General features: G+C 38.3%; 1 protein-coding gene across 1 annotated transcript in view; it reads left to right on the top strand.

Annotated features, from left to right (window-relative positions):
- Nucleotides 1-25,742, top strand: part of veph1 (ventricular zone expressed PH domain-containing 1) — a gene marked incomplete at both ends in the record, with an annotated part of 60,297 nt that overhangs the window by 25,908 nt on the left and 8,647 nt on the right. Inside the window, 8 exons of the mRNA XM_079246816.1 lie at nucleotides 2,846-3,009; nucleotides 3,759-3,968; nucleotides 10,290-10,510; nucleotides 12,293-12,508; nucleotides 13,006-13,382; nucleotides 17,444-17,583; nucleotides 18,551-18,685; nucleotides 23,035-23,152. Of these exons, the coding sequence (XP_079102942.1) occupies nucleotides 2,846-3,009; nucleotides 3,759-3,968; nucleotides 10,290-10,510; nucleotides 12,293-12,508; nucleotides 13,006-13,382; nucleotides 17,444-17,583; nucleotides 18,551-18,685; nucleotides 23,035-23,152 (1,581 nt within the window). The remainder of the gene's footprint in view (nucleotides 1-2,845; nucleotides 3,010-3,758; nucleotides 3,969-10,289; nucleotides 10,511-12,292; nucleotides 12,509-13,005; nucleotides 13,383-17,443; nucleotides 17,584-18,550; nucleotides 18,686-23,034; nucleotides 23,153-25,742) is intronic.

Genomic DNA, 25,742 nt, shown 5'->3' with positions numbered 1-25,742 from the left:
TTACCGCAAGCTAACGCTTCCGCGATTGGGTCCCCTTTTTTTCCCCCCCTGACCCAGACTGTTGGATAGGCTCCAGCTTCATTGGATGAAGTGGTTAGGATAATGAATGAATGTAACTGAAAGAAACGAGACATAACAGTCTAACGGACTTATAAGATACCAAATATGCAGTCATGATAAATGCATCTCCGGCCGCCCATGATTAAGTGATGACTCAGCAGGAAGAAAATGACAGGCTTTTCATAGTCTGAAGGCTTCAGCTATGACGCGCATGCTTGGGTTTGATGATACATAATTAAAACAAGTCAGAACAGACAGGGCATGTGATGGTGTGGGTGGAAGGGGAGGATGGTCACTGTGTTTGAAGGAAAGGCTTGATATCATTTTAGCAACTACTGGTACTGGATAGCTGTCCTGCTGTCTTTGTGCACACTTTATGATCATGGTATATAATATCTTTTTTACACATGAAATGGTTTGAGTCATGTGAATGCACGATGAAAACCTCAAGTTTTTCTTCATGCTCTGGTAACTGGAGGCCTTCCAGTGCAGCTTGGCAGCCATGTTTCATATGGGTTGGAATATTTTAAAGCATTTTTCAGTCCGTATGGGGTGGTGGATTCTCTCATCCAACAAAAACGCACAGAATCTCAACGATATTAGCTTTCAGGGAGAGATTTGTCATCTGGCGCTTGCATTTGGATTTGATGGGTTCTCCCCTCCCTCACCCACCTGAGGTTATTTGAGCTGCATGATATATGGCTCTCAGGACATGTACACATTAAATGAATGGTTGAAGCTACAGAAAACATGTTCAAGTCATAAAGCTCTCCAAAAACCAGTCCCCTTTGGACATCACTTATGCTGATCCATGCAGTTTTGTTTTGTACAGGAACCTCCCTTGCACAAGAGTTCAGTCAAAGTTTCTTTCGGCACACTATGCACATTGTTAGATATGAATGATGGGTTTGCATCTTTGTCCAAAGCAGAGTCACCTAACAAACATCTGTAAGCTCCACAGCTGTTTCCAAGCTTCTAGCTTTTTTAAAAACCTCAATTTCAGGCTCAAAAAGTATCTATAACTTACATGGCATGCAGATTTACAGTGGGTTGTGAGGATGGATGGAGGGGGTCGTAACAGACGCAGCAGCCTTGAAGGAATTTAGTCCATCTCAGATGTGTATTTGTGTCAGGTTACAGTATAAGAGCCCTGACCCTCTCTCTGTCCATTTCTGTGCAGACTCTTACCTCCTTGTGCCTTTTAACATATTTCCAACTTTACGATTATTAACAGCTATCCCATAAACAGACTGTAGCGGCCTCTTTTAACGATGATTTGTGTGTGTGATTAAAGCTAAGCTCACAAACATACCAACATGTAAAACCCTCCCCACATGTAAAACTGTGCCTCTTTATTTCATCAACAGATCTGGTTCTGCTCATCTGCATCATTTGTTCCACCTTACTACAGCTGAAGTAAATTCAATAAAACATTGTTTTAGAATAAAGTGCCAGACTATTAACCCTATTTCAGAAAGCATATATTTACTAGTTTTGTTCATTGTTTCTGCTGTTCTGTGCTTTAGCTTGTTTGAAGAACACCAGCATCATTGGATGAAATCCTGAAACGTCAGCAAGAAGCAACCTGCCATTTGAAAACAAAAGTCTTTGTTCAGCAAAGTGAATTATTGAAATATGATTTAAATGTCAGTCTCTGGCTGTTGGGTAATGGTGTGGGTTTTACTGGGCTACGTGCTGATTTGCAAATGACTTATTGTCCCATCATGCAATAGGTCTGCCTTTTTTATTTTTTTTAACCATGAACAAATCGGGGAAAAGGGTTTATTTAGGAGATGTCATTGCTGGGCGTTTTCTATGTGTTTTGTGAGCATGCATAACATTTACAGTAATGTTTCAGGTACACTACAGAAAAGCAACAGTGAAAGATCTGCACAACTTGTTAGTCAGACAATAGTTAAGTTAACTGTGAATTCAGAGACGGATTGTGACAGCGATGGAGCAACAAGTAGAGTCATTTCATAAAGTATTAGAGGAATCATACCATTAAACTAAGTGTGTTTAGTGAAAGAGTCCTGCTGCACACAGCTTTATGGCTGAAGAAAAACAGTCAAATAGGAATGAATGAAGGGGTAACAAACATATTAGTGATGCCCTGTGAGTGAAAAGGTTTCCTGATTCCTGGTTAGTAATGGTTCCCATATTTATCAACATGTGCAGCTGTCAGTGTGTCAGTCGGCTCTTGTTTGCCATAATGGTAAAAAATAAAGTCCTGTAATTCTAGGTATGGATAACTGAGCTGTAAAATGGTCATGAATAAAATGTAAAACCCGATATTACTGAACTTTTTTGTCATTTCAGTCTCTTCTCCCAAGGAATTAGTAGATTCCTGCCTTTGAAAATGCTGTTTGCAGACCAGCTGCAGTTAATCAGCATTGTATACACTTCACACTGTTGTTGCACTTTCATGTTTAAAGTTTGTGGTCCAGCACATGATCGAGTTATCCCCACAAATTTTAGAGTTACACTGAGAGTGGAATGTGAAATACACACATTAGAGGTCTCACTTAAAAAGCCCTCTTTAAAGCCAAGATGACCTGCTGATTCAACTATTTATTGTCAGATATTTAGGACTGTTGCATTGCAAAAGGCTTTTAATGCTTGTTTCTTTAAAAAAGTTGACCAATAGGGAAGCTACAGGCAGCTTACCAAGCCAACACTGATAGATAAAAACCCACTGACCAGTAGCGTGAGTAACATCACTTATCTTAATATATGTTTGTGCAGAATATGACTGGAAACATCGTTACCCTCCACTGTCTTGCAGGTAACCACATGCTGTTACGAGTTCTGCCTTCGGTATACCCAAAACAGCCGGACACAATCCACCATCACCTGGGCAACCTTACTGCAATGATGTCACAGCTGGAATCACCAGAGCAACAGCATCTGATCCGACTCATTCAAATGGTTGCAGAGCAACATCCGCTTGTAAGCAACAGTTTTATTTTTGTTTGTTTGTTTGGTTTTCATCCCCAACAGTAATTCCTAGCATCCTGCATGTGCTGATGCGAAGTTGGTGTGGATGTGGAAGTATACAGAGAACATAAAAAATGCAAAATTTCAATCAGAAACAAAAGTTCAACCATCTGGAGTTACTCTAATCTACCCCCCCCCCCCCCCCCCCCCCCCCCCCCCACACACACACACACACACACACACACACACACTCACACTCACACTCACAAAATTTTTGTGTGTTGATTGTAGCCATGTGCATCACAGTGGTTAGTGAGTGTTTTGTGTTCCACTTACTGGAAGCAGTGCAGTATTGAAAGGATTTTTTAAAAAAAAAAGCAGAGATGTGAAACACTTTCATTTGTATTTAATCCTCTGTGAAACATTTACTGTTACAATAATTACTGAGAACCACTGACTCACAGGGAGAACACACAGTTGTGGACATTGTTAGTCAGTACTGTGCAGTCCAATGTGACCAGTGATGAGGAAATTATGAATTTACTCAGTTTGTCCAGTCAGTCCTACAGTAAAACTTTTGTTTTGTTTTTTTTATTCATCACCAGACTCCTCATCTCGCTCCAGGGTTCCCTTCAACCGTCATTCAAGACATTAAGCTTTGTTTTTGGTCACATTGTTTAGCGAGCATTGTCTACATGGTGATAAAATGACCTAACAATACTGCTGTTTAATTCTGCTTTAACCTTTTTTCATCCATCCAGATGCTGAGCACTTATGTGCCCACATTGATCAGCTACCTGAGTGACAAATCTCTGACAGAGGCTGTGCTCGGGGCTCTTGTAGACGTGTCACAGGCCAGTCCGTCGTCTTTTGTCAGCTTCCTGCCTGTGCTAAGGATGGTGGGCCAGCAGTCTACTGCTTTCTTGGGTCATGTGGCCAAAATCCATGGTACTGTAGGCATCATCAGTGAGGTAAAATGATATATTTACATTAATGCAGCAATTATTAGCAATTTTATCACCCCTTACTGTGTCTGTGGGAAGATATGACTGAATTTAAAAGACTGTAGTTGTGTTATAAGTGCAGCTATAAAGGCAGGAAGTATGTGGTGTAGGATTTGAGGAGAACTTGTGATGTGCCTGATAAAACAGTGTTGAAAATTTAAAGAAATTAATTCCATGATTTAAATCACAATGTGACTAGAAAAGTTTGAACACCTGTAAAAATGCACAAGTCGGTCCACATCTGGAGCATCTGAGCCGTCTGAGGAAATCTGACTGCGTGTGTGTATGGATCAATCAAAGACCTCATAGGTATAATAAGCAAAGGCTTTCCCGACACCTTGGATGCAGTAAAACAACCATCATACGCCCCACACACACACACACACACACACACACACACACACACACACACACACACACACACACACACACTTAAACAGGCAAGAGTGATTATTTTAATGAGTGGAGAAGAATGAACTGCACACTCATATGACTGCCTCTCTGTTGTTCTGCCAAGTAAAAAACACAGTCTCACAGCGGACGGGCTGGGCAGATCCGGAGGTTTTCTGACCGCTGTCTAACACCTACATCAGTGTTCCGTGAAAGTGTCTGTCCTAAACAAAAACATGCCGATTCCACTGTGGGCTCTGATGGGCCAGACTGCTGTCCTGGTGGGAGGGAGAGCTGAAGGAACAGTATTTGAAGCTTCAGCAAGTGTAGCACAATTTAATGGACCATTAACCTCGGGATAGGTCTTTTTTTTAGATGTGTGAGGAACAGGGAAGAGTGAACTATATTCATTCTAAAATAAGAAATTTTACTGGATCAGCTGCATACAGTATGGGATGGATAGCTTGTTATATGCTGTGATAGTCTTGTCTGTGTTCTATTTTATTTGCACTAATTTGATAAAAAAAAAAGACATTTGTGATGGCTCAAAATACCACTAATAAACTGTGACAACTCCTGTTACATTTAACTACATGTCTGGTGGAAGATTTAGAAAAACAAAATTTGTTTTTGAAGGGGACAAAATTTGTGCCCCATGTGTTAAACGCTTGCTCGCTCTTTCGCCACTGACAGCACTTCTCTTTGGTTAAAAAAAAAAGGATGTTTTAGCCAATACTTGACTGTGACTGGAGACCACAACTAAAACACTTGGCTGCATATTAATTACCTAAGAAAATGCCTGCTGCAAGAAGGTATTGTAACTGGCTGATTCTTCTATACTATTCTACAGTCATTTATTAGATGTTTTTATCTAAAGCGACTTACATCTGAGAGTAAGAACAACACAAGCAACAAATCAGACAGACAGCACAGATAAGTGCTAGTCAGACTGCTGCTATTTAGTACCAGAGTAAAATTTTTTGCTCCCTTCCCTCCCCATAATAGTCCTTTGCTAATTGATGAAAAACAATTTATCCCACAATATCATCTTGATTGCATCTTATTCCATGCTGAAATGGTGCAAAGACTTGGACAAATCCTTCTAACTGATTCTGAAGAGTAGAAGAGTGAAACTAACATATTCATTTTTTTCTTTAGTGATCTATACCAAGCACATCTGTAGTTTTTAAATTATAAGAATAAGCAAATAACTAATTGTATCATGACATTTATTTTAACATCAGTACTGTAATTTCAGCTTCAGTCATTGTTCTTTGCACTTTGTTTTATATTTTAGATACTAATACTAAGAACTCTTGTTTATTTATAATTGAATTAAACTGAATGTTTTCTTAGTTGCAGGTTTAATGTCTCTGCAGATTGTCAGACATGTTGGTCGTTAATCTGTTCAAACAGAGGGCAAAATGAATTTTTACATCTTATAAAAAGAAATAAAGAAAAAGCTTCAGTTTAAACCATTTCAGAAGAGAACAAGTCTACTTACTTTGTGTTTAAGCACTCAGGATTAATGGCTTGTCCTGTGTGTTTAACTGATCACCGTACGCTTACGTCACAGAGGATTCCTCTCATTCTGGGATTTATACTGAATTAGGAGCTAAAAACTGACTCTGCTTGTGTAAATGGGTGAAAGTGACAGCATCAGAGCAATGAGGGCTCCTTTTTCTCTTCTCTCTTGGGTCCGTTTAAGGCAATTTAACAACAATTAGGGAAAATTGCTAACTGGGGAAATATATCTGCCTCTAGATGAAGTGTTGGCTTTCCACACATACACATCATCAGACATACAGGAATTGATAAATACGCAAACACACACACACACACAGAAACTGTGGAGCTGAAAAACATAATAAAGTCCTTTCTGTTATTCCAGGGCAACGTTTCTGCCAAAACCTGCTTCCTCCTCAATCTTCTTGTCAAAAAACCTGCCAACCCAATTTGATCACACACAAACTCTCTCTCACACACACACCCACCCGCACACACACACACACACACACACTTTGTCAGGCCTCAGTGTCCTGTCTTTCTTCACATTGGAACCATTTAGAAAATAACCCTTGTTGTCTGGAAAATGCCCCTGCAAAGGCCTCCTGGTGATGGCTGTGAAGAATGCCTCCTGTGGGTTTGTGATGATGCCCCCCCCCTCCACCACACACACACTCACTCACACACACATCTTCACACTGGGATGCATTTGCACTTGATTTCTCAACTCTTTCCCTGGCTCGCTTCACCTTCCAAAGGGAGTTGGTCTATATTATATATCTGGACTTATTGCTTGTTAGATCAGAATATATCAGCAGTGAAATGAAGAGAATACTCTGTGGATGAAGTTTAGTCCAACAGTCTTAAGGAAATCAGTAAATGCACTATTTCATAATAATAATGATTCTTTTGTGCTGTTTAACTCTGTTCAGTCACGGTGCTTCACCTATGTGGTCATTTCTGTTTTTTTTCCCATACCTATTGTACTGTTTGAAATGTTTTGAAGGGAGTCCAGCCATCAATAATTTATTTTGATCACAAAATGATTATTTTATATTAATTTCACTAATTAAATTGAATAAGAATAGGATACCGAATATGATAGGGTGCTTAAATCTCAAATGTCTTATTAAGGTCCCAATTCAGGAAATACAGTTATCATTGGTCTTTATCAGCCTACTGAAAAAGCATTTTAATTTAAAATTAGACGCAACAGTTGTTTTTAATTAAAGTTGTGTAGTGTATGTGCAATTTATTTGTGGAAATGATCACAAACTGAGTTAAAATGTGGGAAATTATCCATCTATGAACTGAATGACTTATGAATAATGGCGGCTGCTATGTAGATAGACAATGATTTTCTTTTTTTCCATTAAGGACCGTCCAAAAATTTAAAAAAATCTATGATTGATATCTTACTTCTTTTATTTTTTTGAAGGTACAGATATAAGAATTTTTCTTCTTCCTGCTCCTTTGCAAGCATGGTGGTGCGTTGTGCTTTGTATTGCTTTGTAATGTACAGTCTTGTTTTGCTTTTGCACAACCGTGTGGGAAATAAACAGTTCACTAGCTAAAAAGCTAGTACAGATGTTTATTACCAAAGCTGTTTTTCAGGCATTGTAGTTTTCTTTACATGTCACTGATACACACAGCACATATTTAATTTGTATAAGGAAAATAGTTTTAACTCATCAATATCGCTCAATCAGTGGATGTCCTCATTGAGGGAGATAAACTACACAGTAGCAGTATTTTGGTTTTTTTTTAAATATTTGTTTTAAATGTGCAGGATTTTCATCTGCTGAGCTACCCTGTGTGTAAAAAGGATGTCCATAAAAATGTCAACTTTAATACAGTATTTTCTAAAAGTGTTAAAAGTTTCAAAAATGTCTATTTTGTTTAACCAAATATATCAAGACATATGACGCATAATATGTATATTAGAAAATATACAGTAAACTTTCCATTCTAGAAATTTAACCTGTGCAAGGACTTACCAATCAGCCTTGGATGCGAGCGTGTTTGCATGGAATTTACATGATTTCATGAAGCAAGTTTTTTATGCTTTTGTCTCTGTTTACATAAACATGTAAATTAAAGAAATAAATTATACAATAGACACAATATTGGTGATTAGTTAGTGAGTAATAAATACTATTAGTGAAGTGGACGGGTGTATTTTATGTGACGATATCTGCTGATATGATTTACTTAATCTATTTAAGTGTATATATATGTGTATATATGATGAAAATATAATGAGTCATGATAATCAAGCAAAGTTTTATATGACTGCACTGACTTTTTAATTGTGTTATTGTAAAATGTCTCGTACGTATAATATAAAAAAAATGCTTGTGTTGCAGAACTTAGAAGTACTTTAGTTGATCCTTAAAATGTAAACTCATACTGACAATTTAAAAAAAAAAGAAAAAAAAAAAAGCCAGAACTGTGTTGTGGGGATAACGCACACGTTTGTAAAGTCTTTGTAAAAACCTGTCTGAGCTTCAGGCGAGGTCATGATTCATTTGTGTGTTGAGCTCCTAAATATTTTCCTGGCATATCATCAAAGTATAAGGTCAACTTCTGCTTTCGTCTGCTAGTTTTAGGATCAACATATAAATTTAGTTTCCTGCAGAGAGTGCTCGTGAAACATGCCAAATGAACTGTGCACTAACTGCATTCTTCTCTACTCATTACAAGGTGTGCTTGAAAGCTGAAAGCTGAGTTTGGCTCTGTTTGACCGTCTGTCCCTCCATCAATCAGTCAGTATGTCTGAGACGTTCCTTACGTGCTTTAATGTTCCCATTTTTAAGCTGTGTGGTTTTTTTTACAAGCTCACAGACTGAAGTAAAAAAAAAAAGTAAAGTGAAAAAGAGCAAATTCCAGCTTTTGTTTTTGTCCACAGATGGAGATATTTGTCTTTGTCTATATAGTGAAACACTAGCAGAGAGCTGCAGTTGAATCATGTCACCTCTGCTCATCTGCAGTGATTTTCTTGTTGACTGGTTTATGGGCTGTAATATAACATGGATGAAGACAAAACCTTGCAGAATCTTTAAAATCATGTTAAAGTTCATGTTGCATCCAGTGAACTATTTTGACTATAGGGCCCTGAACCATCCAAATAAAATACAGTTTGAAATGATGTTGTGTCTCTAGTAAGCAGTGTTTTTTATGTTCTGGATAGAAAAGCAAAATGGGAATGATGAAATGTGGGTGTTATTCCAAAGTCTAATGGGAAAAAGTATAGTTTGTATTTGCTGAGTTTGATTAGAATCAACTGCATGTGTTTTCATCATTGTTTGTCATGATTAAGAAACAAAAGGAGATATACCCCCCCATCACCATCCACCCGTAACTGCCCGGAGGTGGAAAAACTAATGTGTATCAAATTGGATGAAAATCACTTATTCCTCGCCAAAACACGTGTAGTTGTTTCCAGATCTTTCCTAAAGACAGAACCGGTCCTATTTTTAAGGACCTTAGAAGCCCACAACATTAGAAAGAACCATCAGGCAACACATTATAAACAATAAAACAACTTTTTGACATCCAGCTTGTGGATAATCAATCTATTTTTAATCACAGGCATTATAAGATCGTATATGACTGTGGTGATCAAAAAAGTGCCTGAAACCTAAGAAATGTGTCATTTTTGCCTGTATATCTATATATGACAATGTTTAAAAGATTGGCCACCAGCTTTGACTGACAGTCCTGATAAGTAGCCAGTGTTACAGCCAAATGGCTTTCCAAGTGCTTTTTATTAAACAATCATTTCTATAGTTACTATTTTTTTAAACTTTCCCCTGAATGCTCATTTTTCAAACTGGGTCCCAAAGTAAATAAATCTTAAAACACCTTAGTTTCATATTTGTGTTTACATATCATTCCCGAGCTGATGAGACCATGAAGCCTCACGTCTCCTTTAACCTGCGTGGGAAATCCTCACCAACAGCTACAATAATGGTGGATTACAGTGTTGTATTTGTGCTGCAGATGCTGCTGAACAGGGTTAATATGAGTCTTGCATTATGGCACTGTCACAATCTAATTGTGACAGTGCCATCTATAACATACTACAATGTTTTCAGTGGTTTCTTTGGGACACTTTCTTGAAATGATTCGGTCTTTAAAGACCACTTTGGTTGGTCCGGTGTGGATGTAATCTCAGTATGCTCATGGTGGCTGTTCGATGTACCTGGATCAGATCAGTCCATCTTTCAAATTTTTTTTTGAGGATCTGAATGACTTCACTTGAAACCTTCTTGTATGTTTGTATGTAAAGTTTTTGAGTCCTTGATTTTAAATAACATTGTGTACACAGGTTAGACATGTCACGTTACTGTAAAATGTTATTGATCTGTCATGTGCTCTGTCTTTCTCCAGGCTCATGCTCACAGCTCATTGGTCTACCTGGTGTCCCTTCTGGGCAGCATGGAGCACAGCTTTCACCACACTCTGCTGCTGGAAATCAGAGCTCTGACTGACCGTTACCCAGCTTTACTGGGAGGTAGTGGAAAAGACATCTACAGGATGAGCAACTCATTCACTGCTATTGCCAGACTGCTGGGAAGACGACTAGAGGACAAAACAGCCTCTCACAACAGGTTGGGAAAGGCATGATAACTTAGGCTGGCACTGAGGAACACATAAAACTTGACACTGTATGCATCCCTTAAAGGCAAATTCATTGTTTCCACATGAGGCTGTTAAGATAATCAGAAAGTTAAATCTCTGTTTTCACAATATTTCTTGCTTTCTCATTGCCTCCACTGGACAATGTCACCATTGTTCTGTGGTTTAGGTCTTGATGGTTGGATTCACTGTAAGTGATTTCAACTAAGTACAAAAAAACATTTTTCTTGTGACTTTTATTGTTTATACAAATCTAATTGTGGCAAGCACAATACAATGATGAATCAAAGAAAAACTATTTTTAAACAGACCTAATCTGAGGTCAGTGATTTGTTTTAAATTTGTATTCATTTTATTTATATTAAAATAATGACCTGTTACTGTAATGCAGATTACATTTAATAGCACTATATTATTTTTATTACACAATTATTGCTTAACAACTAAAGTCATTCAACCTCAAGTGAGTATATATAACAAGCAACTAAAATGCCCTAAATTAGTTATTAAGATGTAATGACTAATAAATTAACTCAGGATACTTAATCATAATTAGATATTTTAAATGACTGGCAGCTCTAACTTTTTATTAGTTTCCTTTTATGGGTTGGGATGTTGTTCCCAGAAAAACAGATAAGTTTTTGTGTGTCCAAGTTCAGCAATCAAAAGTTAAGAAACTATTGCTGACATAGTTTTATAATGTTCTATTATTTATAATGTTTTACGCCTTTGAGCTCTATGCCTGTTTTCAGGCCCCTGCTGGAAAACTGCATAGAAAGGATGAAATGAGTATATCGCCACAATAACAGGGTCTATTTTTAGCTGTGTTTTTTAACTGAGTTGTCTCCAAAACTCTAGATATTTATTATTTATCATAAACATATCTGCAATGCCAACCGTGATAAACAAATAGAACCAAATCAAATAGGTTTTAGTTCTGGTGATCAAAATAGCTGTTTTAGTTAAGTTTGGCACTATCTACTCTCAGTCACCTGCGGGGACCTCGTGTTTTAAAGGTGAAAGGTTTAAATTTGCATAAGAGATCACTAAATGATTTTATTGGAGTATTAAAGTTAGATTATTTATATTACTGAAAGGTTCTCAGGAATTGAAACGTTTCTGATCAGTCAGAGTGGCCACATGTATCAAAGCTAAACATTAAAACCTGATAGTGTTATACTGAAATCTAGAGTTTTTCCTGTTTACTACAGTTAAACATCATTAAAAGAGTGTAAAACATTTTCTAGAATCAAAGTTTTTAATGTTTAATATAATTAAACATCATTAAAAGACTGTAAAACATTTTTATTTCCTTGCGATTGTATCCCCCAGTCCCCTTTTTCATAAGTTTTCTGTTTACAAAAGAAAAGAAATATATTCCCAACATGTGCACATATGTCTGCAGATTGATAAGACTACATTGACTGAGATTCATCAGGCTGCGCTGTGAAAGGAATACTCACAGCCCTCCTTACAATAAGAACATTGTGTGCTGGACTGAAGGCTTCCAAAAACTTTGCTGGGGGTGATCTGGAAGAAAGATTGAGGGAGACATGGTGGTTTATAACTGAAGGAACAGGGGGAGTTGAAAGTCCTCTTTCGGCAAACATGTGGAATATAAGGTGTGGATGTAGAAATACGGGCAGAAAAATAAAGAGGCATTTGAGAGACACAGAAATGGAGCCAGTCATAATGGCTATGGATGAGAGAAAACCCCTTCCCTGTCTAACCTTCTGTTTGTGTCCGTTTTACAGAGTGGATGAAGCTTGCTCATCTCCTCGTACGTCCCTTCCAGCTGGCAGAGGAGCCGTAGGAACGCCAGAGCAGCGACTGAAGGTGAAGATCCAGAGCTTTGAGGAGAATATGGGCGAGGTAGAAGAAGAGGAGGTGGACGATTCCCCGGCTCCTCAGCGACGCTACAGTCTGAACCAAGCCATCAGGGAGGAGAGACGTGAGATGAGGTTCAACAGGTTAGTTCAGATCCAGCAATCACCATAATCTCAGTAAGATGGACTGGTACAACTGGGGTGTTTAAACGGGACAGTGACCCCAAATACAGACCCGGAAAGTTGTGGGATAAACTAAACAGACTAAACTCTTAAGGTTAGGAAAGTACTTCCAAAGTCAACACCTCCACCTATGTCTAGATAGGTAGATAGATAGATAGATAGATAGATAGATAGATAGATAGATAGATAGATAGATAGATAGATAGATAGATAGATAGATAGATAGATAGATAGATAGATAGATAGATAGATAGATAGATAGATAGATAGATAGATAGATAGATATGGGTTATGCCTAAATTAACAGAACATTTTGTAATGTGGTACATTCCTACAAAGTCCAGTCAAACCCTGAAGTAATACATTGCAAAGCTTGATATTAAGTACAAAAAAAACATTTAAAAAGCAATTTAATTCATGATTCTGAGACACTGTTTTTATTTTACGGTCTCTCCTAGGTCAAAGAGCCTGGCTCTCCATGTTGTGCGATCCCGCTCCATTAACTCCGACACAGGGGAGGAGGGTGAAGTAGCAGAGCCAAATCCAGACAATGCTTTTTGCAGTACTTTGCCTAATCTGCACTCAGAAAACCAGGAAGTATTACCTGCTGAGAGGAAACTGACAGGGGAAGAGTCTCTCCCTGTCACTGCTCCGCTGAACGCAGGAGACAAAGACACGGAGAACTGCCAATGCAAAGAGACAAAAAGAGAGACAGAAGAGGAGGAGGAGGCCGACAAACTGTTCGTCCATTTAAGAGACAATATGGAGAAGATCAGAGAATTCTGTAAGGAGATGGTGCAGCAGATCCCAGTCCCAGAGCAGTGTCTAATAGAAGGTAACGTCAACAATTGGCAGTGTTACTCAGATGCACTAATGTAGTAAAAGGCTGGTAATTATCAATGAAGAGGACAAGGCCAGTCTACAGAGCAGTGGAGAATTTGTTTGGCTTGCTGAACTGAGGCGAGATTACAGTTAGATGCTGTGGCTAGTTGTAATTAATGGTGTGTTATGAATCCCCCTTCTTCTCCCCTCTCTCCATGCCACTTTGTTCTTCACACACACAACTGCAGCTTTATGCAGCAGTCAGAGATGGTTGAGTGGTAGCATTCAAGCCTCAAGTAGACATTGATTTATTTCTCTGGGGGGTGCAGTGTGATTGTAATCACACATGCACTGATTATGATTTAAATCCTGTCTCCAGAACATATACATCTGATTATCTCCCCAGCTCTTGAATATCTACGTATTACTATTGGGTCTTTTCCCAGTTCTTATCCTGTCTGGTCAGGCACCTTGTTCTGTGTGCTCTATCCCTGACTATTTGAGTGCCAAGAGCTGTTTCCAGTCACTAAGTATCACCAGCTCAGGTGGTGATGAGGTTCACGTGATATTCCTGTGGAATCTCTTCATCTGTTTTGCACCACCTTTTTAATTTGCCACTGTCTGAAACTCTTCCCAAAACAGCATCAGTCTGGTTACGGTGTTGAACTGAGGGAATTAATCCTCGCTAAATTCTCCCCAGAGGTGAGTGTGAGTGTGATTGGCTGTTTGTCTCTCTGTGTTGGCCCTGCAATGGACTGGTGACCTGTCCAAGGCGAACCCTGCTAATTGCTGGGGTAGGCTCCATAGATACTATTATATATACGTGACAGCTTCCAGCCTTTCACATGTAGCTGAAACACACAAATAGTAACACAAGAAAAACATTTAGAGTATGTAAAATATTTGCAATGCAGTTGGATCAGAAAATAATTTTTTTAATGGATTATATAAGTTTAAAGATGCAAAGCAGGTCTCAAAAGATCAGCTAGTGATCTTCTGTTGTAGAGCCTTTCATTTCTGCAAGCTGTATAAACTGCTGTTGCAGAAATGTTTTAGTTTGCTTGATATGTTTACTGTTAATAAAGTTGGGATCATTTTTCCAACTTTAGCAGCAACACTGCTTTTTTCACATTCTTAGAAAAAGAAAACATATATATCTGCAGAACAGAATATGTTGACAAAAAGGTCCCTGCTTGTCAGCATGCGAAACAGTTGAACATGGAGAACTACACAAATGGATTTTAGCCAGTAAAGACTGTTCCAATTGGAAGCATTGATCCTTTATCTATTAAGACAGAGAAATAATATTGACTCATTTTCCTGGAGTTTATTTGCAGAATCTGCGCAATCCTCTTCATCTTATTACACTCAGATCAATATATACAGCAGGATCAGGTCCAAAAACCAAACCTCACCAGACATATGTGATGCCCTCAGCGATTTCCTCATGTCAGTTGTGGGCATTCAATAGGACACTGGTTTGTGACTGCTGTTTTTGCAAAATTTCATCATTGACCTGGATGACAATATTATAGATTCAAAGATTGTCATGTTATGTTTGTCATATCCATATTCATAGTAGGGTTCAAGCATTTCTGCTACCTGTTCTGTAGGGTAGGGATCAGTCTAAATCAGTCCCAGTAGGTCCCACTGACTTTAAGCAAGAAATTTACTGTCATTGACTCATTGGCTGCCAAAGGTATGTGATATAACAATGGCTGGCAGTCAATGAGTTAATATACGAGTACCACATAACAGTCAAAAATCAGAAGCAGAAGCAGGGGCTTTGTGTGAGTTGTGTGTCCTGTGTGTGTGTGCTCATGTGCAGATTTTTTTTTTTTAAATTGAACCAGAAGGAAAGCATCCTAATGAAAACTGCCATTTCTGTGGTGCTGTGTCAAAGAAGTAGGTGGTCCATGGGTGGGGCTGTAAATGTGGTTTTTATATAAAGTTTTCAGTGCATTTACACCTGGGCCTCAAGGTGATCCGTTCAACAAGGTGTAAACTAGACCAAAGATGATCATACAGTGGCTGCTTATTGAATCAGTGTTGGGTATAACTGTAGTCAAGTTGATTAGAAAGGTTGATGCAGATAGGTATAGAGCATGGGGAAAGGTCAGCTGGAAGTGGACTGATCTGAGCTGACATGTGGAAAAAATGACAACCAGAAAGAAATAAGTGACATGAGCAGAATGCAAACCTTTAAGCTGAAACAGATGAAGGTAATGCACACATAGCATGTGTTAAAGAAGTATATGGAAGCAGTTTGATGAGCATGCAGACACACACACTAGAAGCAAGGGTTCAAGCAGTTCATGTGAAGAAACAAAACTTGGAAATGAAAAATCGTTTATGCTTCACACTAATCTGATCCACTTTCTCATGTCATTCTTCTCAATTGTAAAAAAATATGTTGTTTTATTTTCACTCATGTCAGATTATTTAAACTTATTTTTAATTTTTAAGTGATTTGCTTCCATTAAATTGAACTTTCCCTTTGCATCTATTAGCTGCACTATTCAATTCCTTTCATTTCTATACAAAAGAAATTTCCATATTTCCATATTTATAATATTTTTATTTACATAATAACAAGCAAGTTTATATTTAACGTAAATACATTTAGAAATACCCTCAGCAGCAAGGAGCATATACACCTGAAGAGGAAGTGCACAAGTTCAAATCCACAAATTGAACAATAAGCGTCAGTGCAAACATACTAATGCAATTAGACATTTAATTCCTCTGGGTTTGATTCACTTTAGCAGTTTGCAGCAGCAAGCCATGATATAATGTTTCATTCTTTTGGAACATATTAAGGCGAACTCTGGCCCGCTGTCTGTCTCTCACACACACACAGGTAACCAGATTAGAATGGGGTGTTGATGTCTTGATTGACTTGAGAAGTTTTTATCGCTTCGCCTTTGGCCTCCGTGTCATTTTATCTAAAAGCAGCCAGCAGTCAAACTGCAACCTCACATTTACATACATACTATGAACAGGAAATAAGATAAAAATAACAAACCCCTCCTTTGGCCTCTGGCTAAATTATAAAATCAGACAAAATATGTAAACATACTAAATTGTTGTTAAAAACAAGCACATGCTCCACTCCTCCCATACATTTGCTCCCTCACTGACAAGTCTAAATGAGGATTGGCCCCAGTTGCTTACAGCTCATGATGTCACAGGTGGTCCCAGCTGGATCATGTCATCAGGCTGCTGGCTGACCTTCTCATAAACTGATGACCCTCCATCTCACAGGACAAGGATTACACAGAAGAGCGCTCTTGAATGCCTAATCCAAACACCGACACGAATTCACGTGCACCAGGTGTCTCCTGGTGCACGTGCATCAACAGTATCCACGTGCTTCCTGTTGGTGCTATAGCAGCAGACACACACTTCACTGCTGGGAGCTGTTTAAAGTTTATCTTGAGGAAGCTGCTAGTGCTTCTCTTGGGTGGGATCCTGTTGTTTCATTGTCTGATTCTTTACCTTTCCGCTTTGGTAACCAGTTTCACATAATGACTGAAGACTTCCCACTTCTGACAGAAAGAAAAGCTGACATCCAAGAGCAGAAACTGATGGGCAGTCGTGATGTAAGCCCAGTTGGTCAGTCAGGGAACCTGACTGGAAAGGGGTAGATCAGGGCGTTGACAGTTTTTCCTAAAGCAACACAATTAGTTTGGATTTTTTCTGCAAACATTGTGGCAGAAATCCAACACCACTGTTTTTAGTTGCAACAACTGTTACGTCATTTATTTTGGATAAAAGGAACATTTATATTCATTTTGTTAAACTAAAAGAAATACCAAAAAAAAAAAAAAACTTCCCAAGTCGTTTTATTAAATCATGACTGATAGAGAACATTATTTTCATGTGGTGCAGAAATATTTGCCCCTCTCCTGGAGGGCTGCAGAGGAGGCAGCTGTGTGAAGAGAAGCAATTTACTTATAATTGTCCCCAAGATTACACAAGTCAACATGCTGGAGAGATGCACAAACAGACAAAGAGAAAGCATCTGCAGAGTGTTTTTACTTTATCATTGTCCGTTGTGTCTATGTGTAACAGATTCACATCGAGGATGTGTGGCCAAGCTTTCCTTTTCCTGCCCTTTGAAGGGCCACTACTGCCTGTATGCCAAGTCCTGTTTCAACCTTACCAGTCGACAGCCTCATCTGTGGATTCACATCATGCTGCTGCATCTACAGGTGCACCTAAATAGCCAGCTGCAAAACACGTTGCATCTTCTGTTCAAACAAGTGTATAAAGCCACAAATGTTACAAAAATCTTACACAGTGTAGCAACAAATCATTTAGTTGTGTATTTGGATGCAGCTTTAAATTCTTTATTATGTTTAATATGCACATTTCTGTTTTTATATTTCTGAAATATGTTTATCTTGAAACAAATATCGTATTTTATTAACAACTTGTGTTTTAAGTGTTGAAAGGATGAAAATTAAGAAAAACCAACAAAGATTGTTAGCAAAGCAGAATAGCTTCAGTTAAGTTAAAGTTATTTTATGGAGGTGGAGCTAGGTAGATGGGGTGATCTAAGACCCTTCATTCAAATGATATTTACTTCATTTGGGGTTTTGATTACAGTCTCGCCTGAAGCAGCAGAGTTGCATAACGGATTGGTCATTGCATGCAGGTTTTTATGAGTAAAACTGATGCTAAAGATTAGTTTGCATACTGGAGGTAATTCCTTTAATCACCGATTGAATCGTGCAGTTTTATTGACAGTATAATTGTCTAAGGCAGGTTAATTTTCTCAGTTTACTTGCCACTAGTAGGTTAAACAAAATGTGTATTTTGACTGTCTGAGTCAACGGAGAATCTCTGTCTGCGCTAATGTTGTGTGAAACAACCAGTCAAATGACACTAAAGTGATAAGGGTATCACTTTATTTGCATACTATGTGATGCCCTGTCTGATTATCATTCTGGCAGTAATTCATACAATCTTAAATATGTTTACTTACAACCACTTTGCATTGATTACATCACTGTATGACCTCACATTTGTCACCCATCTATATTTATTGGCCAGATGTTTTGTTGTGTCTCTTGCCCAACACATTTCCTCTCTTTAACCCATCCTTATCTCTGTCCAGATGTTTTTTTTCGCTGTTTTTGGTACCTGCCTGTTTTAATGGGTCTCTCCTTTGAACAGAGTAAATCCAACATCCCACTGTGCACCAGAGACAAGTGTGTCCAAAGCCTGGCTTCTCTTTGGGAGAAGACACAGCTTAAAGGATCTCACAGTTTCTCCATGGCCATGACCCAACACACCACCCCACACAGGAAGGTACTTCTAAAAGCTACCAGTCTCTAGTAGAGAGAATAAAGTAATTGGCAGTGTGAAAATAGGGGTGTGTCAGCATCCAGTGTGTTTAGATATGGACCGCACTGAATAGATATTCCTTTATACAAAGCTTCTGCTCACCCAGACTCCTCTTTATCATGTCTGTTTATGTGTGTCTGTCTACATGGGAAAGATTGAGTTACAGAGAGAAACACAGACTGCAAGACACAAAAACAGTATGTTATTGTTTCAATGTGAGATGAGGGAGGTGCTCTGTTTGGTTGGCCCTTCATACTGTGACAATCTAAGTGGTTCATTAAGAAATCATTAGACCCACAATAAAAACATGTCTGTCTTTAATCCCACTTTAGATGTGCTCTATTGTGGCTATTGTTTCCATATGGAGCATGAACTTTCACACATACAGTACATGTGCACACATTAAACCACAACATGTGTGCAAATACATGCTAAAAGAAAAGTGCACGCACACATCATATTTCCACCCCATAAGGGATCATTACGCTGACATACCTTTATGTTATGGGGATTTAAACTAAACTTACTGCTACTTGTATAAGCTTATGTTAACCACAGACCCGTTCTGACCCTGTTAGTTTTTACATTACAGGTGCATTAACTGGTAAAGACTGGTTAGTCCCACACTTCACAAACCAAAGTAACGATGCTGGAGCAAAAAAAAAAACACATACACACAAAAAAAATAAATAAATAAACAGAAAAACAAACAAAAAAACCCCCCATAAAACTCAATTGCCTTGACAACATCGCTTCTGACCAATCAGAGCTGTGTGAACCTTTAGGAGGGCGGGCCTTAAAGAGATGGGAGCTGAATGAAACATTTCAGACAGAATAGGAAAAACACAGGTGTTGCAACAATGTGTAAAAAACTTTTTTCTTTTATTCTTTTCAGGGGCTTTTTTCCCATTGTTACAATGTATTTATTTTATTTTAGATTAAATGGCTTTCCACGTCACAAGTGTTGTTGAAATTATATTTTCCAGTAAATTATGTCAATACTATATGAAGCTTCGGATAAGTTTGCTCGCAGTTGTGAATAAAGACAGTGGTCGTTCTTATTTAATCTGTCTGGAATGTATGCAGTTCAGGTTTTTTTTATTATTTAAGAAGCAAACAGTATGATACCTATTTAATGCATTTTCCTTGCAAATCAGTGTGGACTTTTTTTTCAAGTGGCTCCAACAAAAAGTACAGCAGTAAAAAGAAGATGAGATTTAACAGGAAAAGGCAGGAAGAAGGTCACAACCTTTCTTTCCATCCATATGTACTGCATTTCCTCTTTGCTTTCTTTCCTTTCCAATCAGACCCACGGCTTCACTCTTGCCTCCATGAGCCAATCAGAAACACATGTACTTGACATATATGAGACAGAAAAAGTTACCAATTACTTCTGTACCAGCAGGGAGATTTAAAGAGAGACTATAGAGCTTTACAAGGCTTCCGTGATTTAAGGGGGACTTGTGTTTGGCTTCTGACAACCCATTTTAGTGGTTTTATGACAGAGAAAATAGAAAGCCGGTGCAAGAGAAAATGAGCGCGATGGAGGGAGGTAAGGACAACAAGAGAGAAAGTTTGTCATGGACAAGAAAATAGGGAACAACACATAAATAAGTTTCTCAAATAAGTTTGAGAAAATTTACATAAGAAAAGACGTCAATCAGCCAATCGCTATGAGGATTTTTGTACAAAAAAGGTTTCTACATAAGCAAAAGAAGAAATGAGGAAAGAAATAGCTGAGAGACTGCAAAGAGAGATACTTTAAACATCTTGTTTTACCTCTTTTGCTTGGCTGGTGTGTGAGTGTGTTTGTTGATACAACTGGTGGGTGGGAGGAATGGGAGGAAAGTGGGTTACAAAGAGATAAAGACAGAGCTCAGGTTGATTAGATAAAGATGTTTTGGGATGAAAAGAGAGAAAGGGGCAATTGTTATCCCTGCTTTTGCCCATTTAATAAACTTTAAATGTCAGGATCCCTGCCTGGCTCATATAGTCAGGCCCAGACAGGCCTAAAGATAAATGTGCATGTAGACAGAAATAAAGCCTGTTTTTTGTTTATTGCTGTAATCCATCTTGGCTCCACACCCTCTCCTCATCCACTCACCATTCTCCCCACTCCCTCTCCCTCCCTCCTTCTCTTCCTTCCTCTCCTTTTCATTCCTCTCTTCTTCACTATTTAAAATCTGTTTATAAAATCCCATCAATTAGAATTTATATGTTTTAACTATTTAAATTTGTTTTAAAGTTTCTTATCCACAAAAAGTAGGCTGTAAAAAAAGAAAAAAGAAAAAAACATGATTGAATGAAATTTGAAAAAGAAATGAAAATAAAAATACAAATTTTAGAGAATTAATTATTCAGATTATTGTTGCTTCCTTCCTGATGTAGTAATCAGCCATATACAGTTAGTTTTGGCATTATTATCTGATTAGACTCCAAAGGCATTGATAACAAAAAGATGGTAGGAGAAACAGATCGGTCATATTCAGACTTGCATATTCCAGCATTTCTTTTCTCGTGTCTTCGTTGATTCCACCTTTTCTAGTCTTAAAGAGTTAAATTTGTGATGTGTTTATTCCAGCTCTTTATGTCATTACATGTTTCAGGTGCAGCTTGGAGGCTGAAAATTGGGCTCAACCCTGTTTGTTTGGCAGAAATAAGCTCCAAAACAGGGAAGACAATGCAATTAGCTTTACCAATCATCTAAAAAATAAATGGAAATGTTTTATAATTAATAAGGGGATCCCAGCTTTAAAAAAAAAAAAAAAAAAAATCCTTCAGATTAAAGAGAAAACATCACTATGTAGAGTTATAAAAAAAAACACATTTTGAGTCATGTGAGATCCCAACACTCTTTCTGATACCAAATTGTTTTTAAGTGTTTTGTGCCGTTGTTGTTGTTTCTCTTCAATATAGCAGCTTGACATGAACAATATGACATGTTGAGCACAGTAAAACTAACTGTATCACCATACTACTGATGTTATCTAGTCAGGAGAGCAGAAACTGTAGCAAAGTTGGAGGAACTGGGTGAGAAAATGCAGAAATCTTGTTAGCTTACATATCCCACAAGTCTGTATCATTTTTAACTAATGAGACACATCTATAGTGATCATGTTCTCTGTGCATTTTTATGAAATTTGGTAAATTCTCTTCTCTTTTTTTTTTTTTTTTTAAATTAGTATTTTCCCAGCACTTGTCCTCCCTGTAGCATGTTAGTGCTAGAAAAGGTCTTGACAGAAACAAACATCTGTTCGTGTTTTAGTTTTATCCTTTAATTGGTAAATATCCCCCCCCCCCCCCAATCTCTCCTCAGCCTGCCTTCTTTCATCACTTCATTTCCCCTTCAGCTTTCCTCGCATTCCCTGTATGCTCCTTTTAGTTATCATGATCAAGATTTCTGTTTTGCGGCATGTTTATAGAAAATCGCTGGGTCTGCTGCACCATATGAGAATATTAATGTTGATGTAAACACAAGGACAGCCTGCTCTCCCTCAGCCACACATGGTCCTGGTTTATCTGTATCCGCAGGCAAACCCCTTTCTCTTCCCTTATTTAGGCTGTAACGACACAAAGCGAACTCTGATGTATGCTCATGTTAATGACCTGTACTCTGTGTGTTTCTGTGGTCCAAGTTGGAATAAACACATAAAATCAGCTTTCTCAGTTACACCCTACCTCATCTACCATCAAAGACGGAAGGAGGATGGGTCCAAATATCAAAGGCTAGTAGCTTAACCAGTATAATTACTAATGCCTTTGATAGAAAAATAATCTATTTGCCTCTCTGCTTCACATGATTGTAGTCAAAATAATACATTTATCTTATCTCCAGGGTTTAAAAGTTATCAGTTGTGTGTTTTTGTTTATCCAAAGTGACTAACGCCATGTGCAGGATTCATTTATACAGTCTAGGTTTCATTAGTTTATTATTTCTTTTCAATTTAGTCCAATCACAGTCATTGGATTATTTCCCTTGTCCTGTACATATGTACAAATGTGAATCTGTTCCCATTTCACAACCCAAATGATTTGTGTAAGGATTAACTATAAAAGTTTGTAAGGATGTCCTGATTTCAAAGATTGGGAGTTGCTAATGAATCAGTATTGTGAATGAAACCAAATATCAAACGTGATGTTTTATTTGGGTATCCCACCCATCAAAAACCCTCCATTACATTGACTGTTTCCTCTTAGCGTCGCCCAGAACACATATTCTTCTGAGGAGGTTTTAGTCTGTGCAGAGCGGTGTGATACTTGTGCTGCAGAGGGATTTCATCTGTCTCTCTGCTCTCTTTCCCCCTTGTCTTTAGGACCTGGACAACCTTCAGATCCAGCTGGAGGAGGTGCGTTTCTTTGACCTGTTCGGGTACAGCGAGGAGGAGGGAAGTTGGCTCTGCTTCATGTGCAACAACCCTGAGAAGGCCACAGGTGAACACAGAAAGGCAGGAAGGATGTAATCAGCAAATCAGTAGTTATTATCTAAAAGCAAAATCGATGTACCTTTAAAACAACTTATTATTCTTTGCCGTGTATGTGTTAGCGGTCATCAAATTACAGAGTATTTCCTTGCATGCTGTGTTCCCTAAATGGAGCAGTGAAGAAGTAAAGATGAATTCTGGAAGACTGCTTTCTCATTTCTTGTTATCTCAGCAGCTCTCTTGGTGATAGTGTGTGTTTCTCTGGAGAGCTTTGTGAGATGTTTTCACTCAAGTCCCTGCGAGGATAATAATCTTTTCCCAGAACAGTTATGGAAACCTGAGCAAAGAGCAGCTGCCAGCCTGATTTTAGTGTTGTGAAGGGTCACTGAAAGCAGTTTCTGCCATCATTACTCAGTCGTGATTACTGTAGCCCAGCGATTCCACTCAATGAGCACTTTGTGCTGATGAAGTCAGATTTCCGATATTTATCATATTTTAATCACACTGAATCCACCGGAGTTAAATCATGAATATATACATCATGTGCAGATTTCCAGCTTCATTTCTGATTTCCTGAAAAGTGACAGTTTTGGGCATGAGACTTATTTACATCCAAACTGGAGAAAGGTTTAGGGAATTACTATGACTGTGTATGTAGAGCTCTCTTTTTAGCTTACAGGTGATTGTATGACTTCATATAACACATATCATCCTTTGTATACAGTTATAATTCAGGTTACAGTTATAAATATCAAGTTCTTTCACTATTAAAGAGAAAAACCTCTTCACAACATCTCACAAATGAGACCAGATACAGAGTTCACCACATCTGGCAAAACATTAATAAGCTTCCACAACAAGCCTGATTAAACTTTACCAAACACAACTTAAAAAGTCAAAGAATTTCTGCAAAACCACTAAAAAAAACTGTAACATACCATATCATCTGTAAAACACATGGGTATGGTTTGATGGCATGTGCATGCATGACCTCCCATGTCACCGGGTCACTAGTGTTTATTGATGATGTGACAAGACAGAAGCAGCCACATTAATTCTGAAATGTTTAGATGTGTAGCATCTGTTCAGAGTCAGCTAAGTTAAGGAAAGCTGATTGGAGGTTTCTCTACAGTTTGACAGTGAGAGATTGTGCAAATGAAATAAGTGTAATAATCTACAAAGGCCAAAGTCCATTTCTGAACCTGATCAAATGTATTTTATGTGCTAAAGACAAAATTAAAGTCAGTGAAGGTCCAGAAACAGGTCCCGTTAAGGCCTAGCTGATCATCGCAAGAAGGAAACTCACTGTAAAGTAATGACTATGTGCTCTCGGCTTCTGAAGCATTTTGGACATAGTTTTAAGATGTAATGTATGATTTAGGTAGGTGGCAGTACATCAGTACAGTGATAAATGCAGTGCTGCAAGAAGTCTTCTAGAAAATTGCAAATAAGAACTAAAGTACCAAATCTGTGAATCATCCTCATGGAAATTAGACTAAAAGTTAGACACCCCCAGGATGCTCCATGGGAGTCATGTCTGGACTCTATGGTAGCCAAACTACATGTGAAAATGTTTTTGATGATCCCTGAACCACTCTTTCTTAATTTGACCCCATGAGTCCTGGAATGTACTCATCTCATCAAGGAAGACTAACTCGATTGATGCTGGTGCTTCAGTGAGTTCAGGTAGTCAGCTGACCTTATTGTTTGGACCATAATGTTGCTGAACATGGACCTGACCAACTGCAGCAACTCCAGACCACAGCACTACCCCCACGGCCTTGTATAGTAGACACCTGGCATGATGGCTGCATCTCTTTATCTGCCTCTCTTCTTACTCAGATGCTCCCATCACACTGGAACAGGATAAATCTGGACTAATCAGAGCACAAGACCTTCTTCTATTGCTTCAGAGTCCAATCCTTATGCTCCCTACCATGAAAAACAAAACCTTTTTCTCCAGTTAGCCTCACTGATTAATGGATTTCTTATGACCACACAGCTATTCAGTCCCCTCATGCATATGGAAATGTGCTTACTGCCACAATTAAACATAATCCTGAGTTCTACTGTTGTTTTTCTTCAGTTTGATTTCACCATATAAGTGATCACCGATCAACATCATTTAGGATTTTTTTTTTTTTCTGACCAGATTTCCTCCTGGAAGATGATGATTGCCCACTATATTTCCAATTTTTAACAACGTGATGGACAGTTCCTAACCAAACCCAGTAGTTTCTACAATCTCCTCAGATGTTTTTCACTGATAAATGCATGGTAATGACTTGTACTCCTAAACCGACTACCGTAAAATCTTTTCCACGACCACAGGATGTGTATGACAAGCTACTCACTGCATCAGCTGATGTTAAATAACTTGTCGCCTGCTGAAAGATAATCACCAGTGCAGTAATTATCTACCTGGAGGCTCAAACCTGTTTGCTTTGTTAAATCCAGGTGGTGATTTTATTTAGGTTAGGCAGTGTGTGTGCAATAAATATGTACAAGCTTGTCAAATCAATGAAAACAGTCATGATACTGAAATATTGAAGATGATTTCTGCTTCTTCAACAGAATCTATATTTCTGGGCATAAGCATC

This window comes from Telmatherina bonti, assembly GCF_933228915.1.
Source record: "Telmatherina bonti genome assembly, chromosome: 9".
In the NCBI taxonomy this organism is placed as follows: Eukaryota; Metazoa; Chordata; class Actinopteri; order Atheriniformes; family Telmatherinidae; genus Telmatherina; species Telmatherina bonti.
Note: the sequence above shows the minus strand (reverse complement) of the source record. Positions and strands in the feature narration are given on the sequence as shown.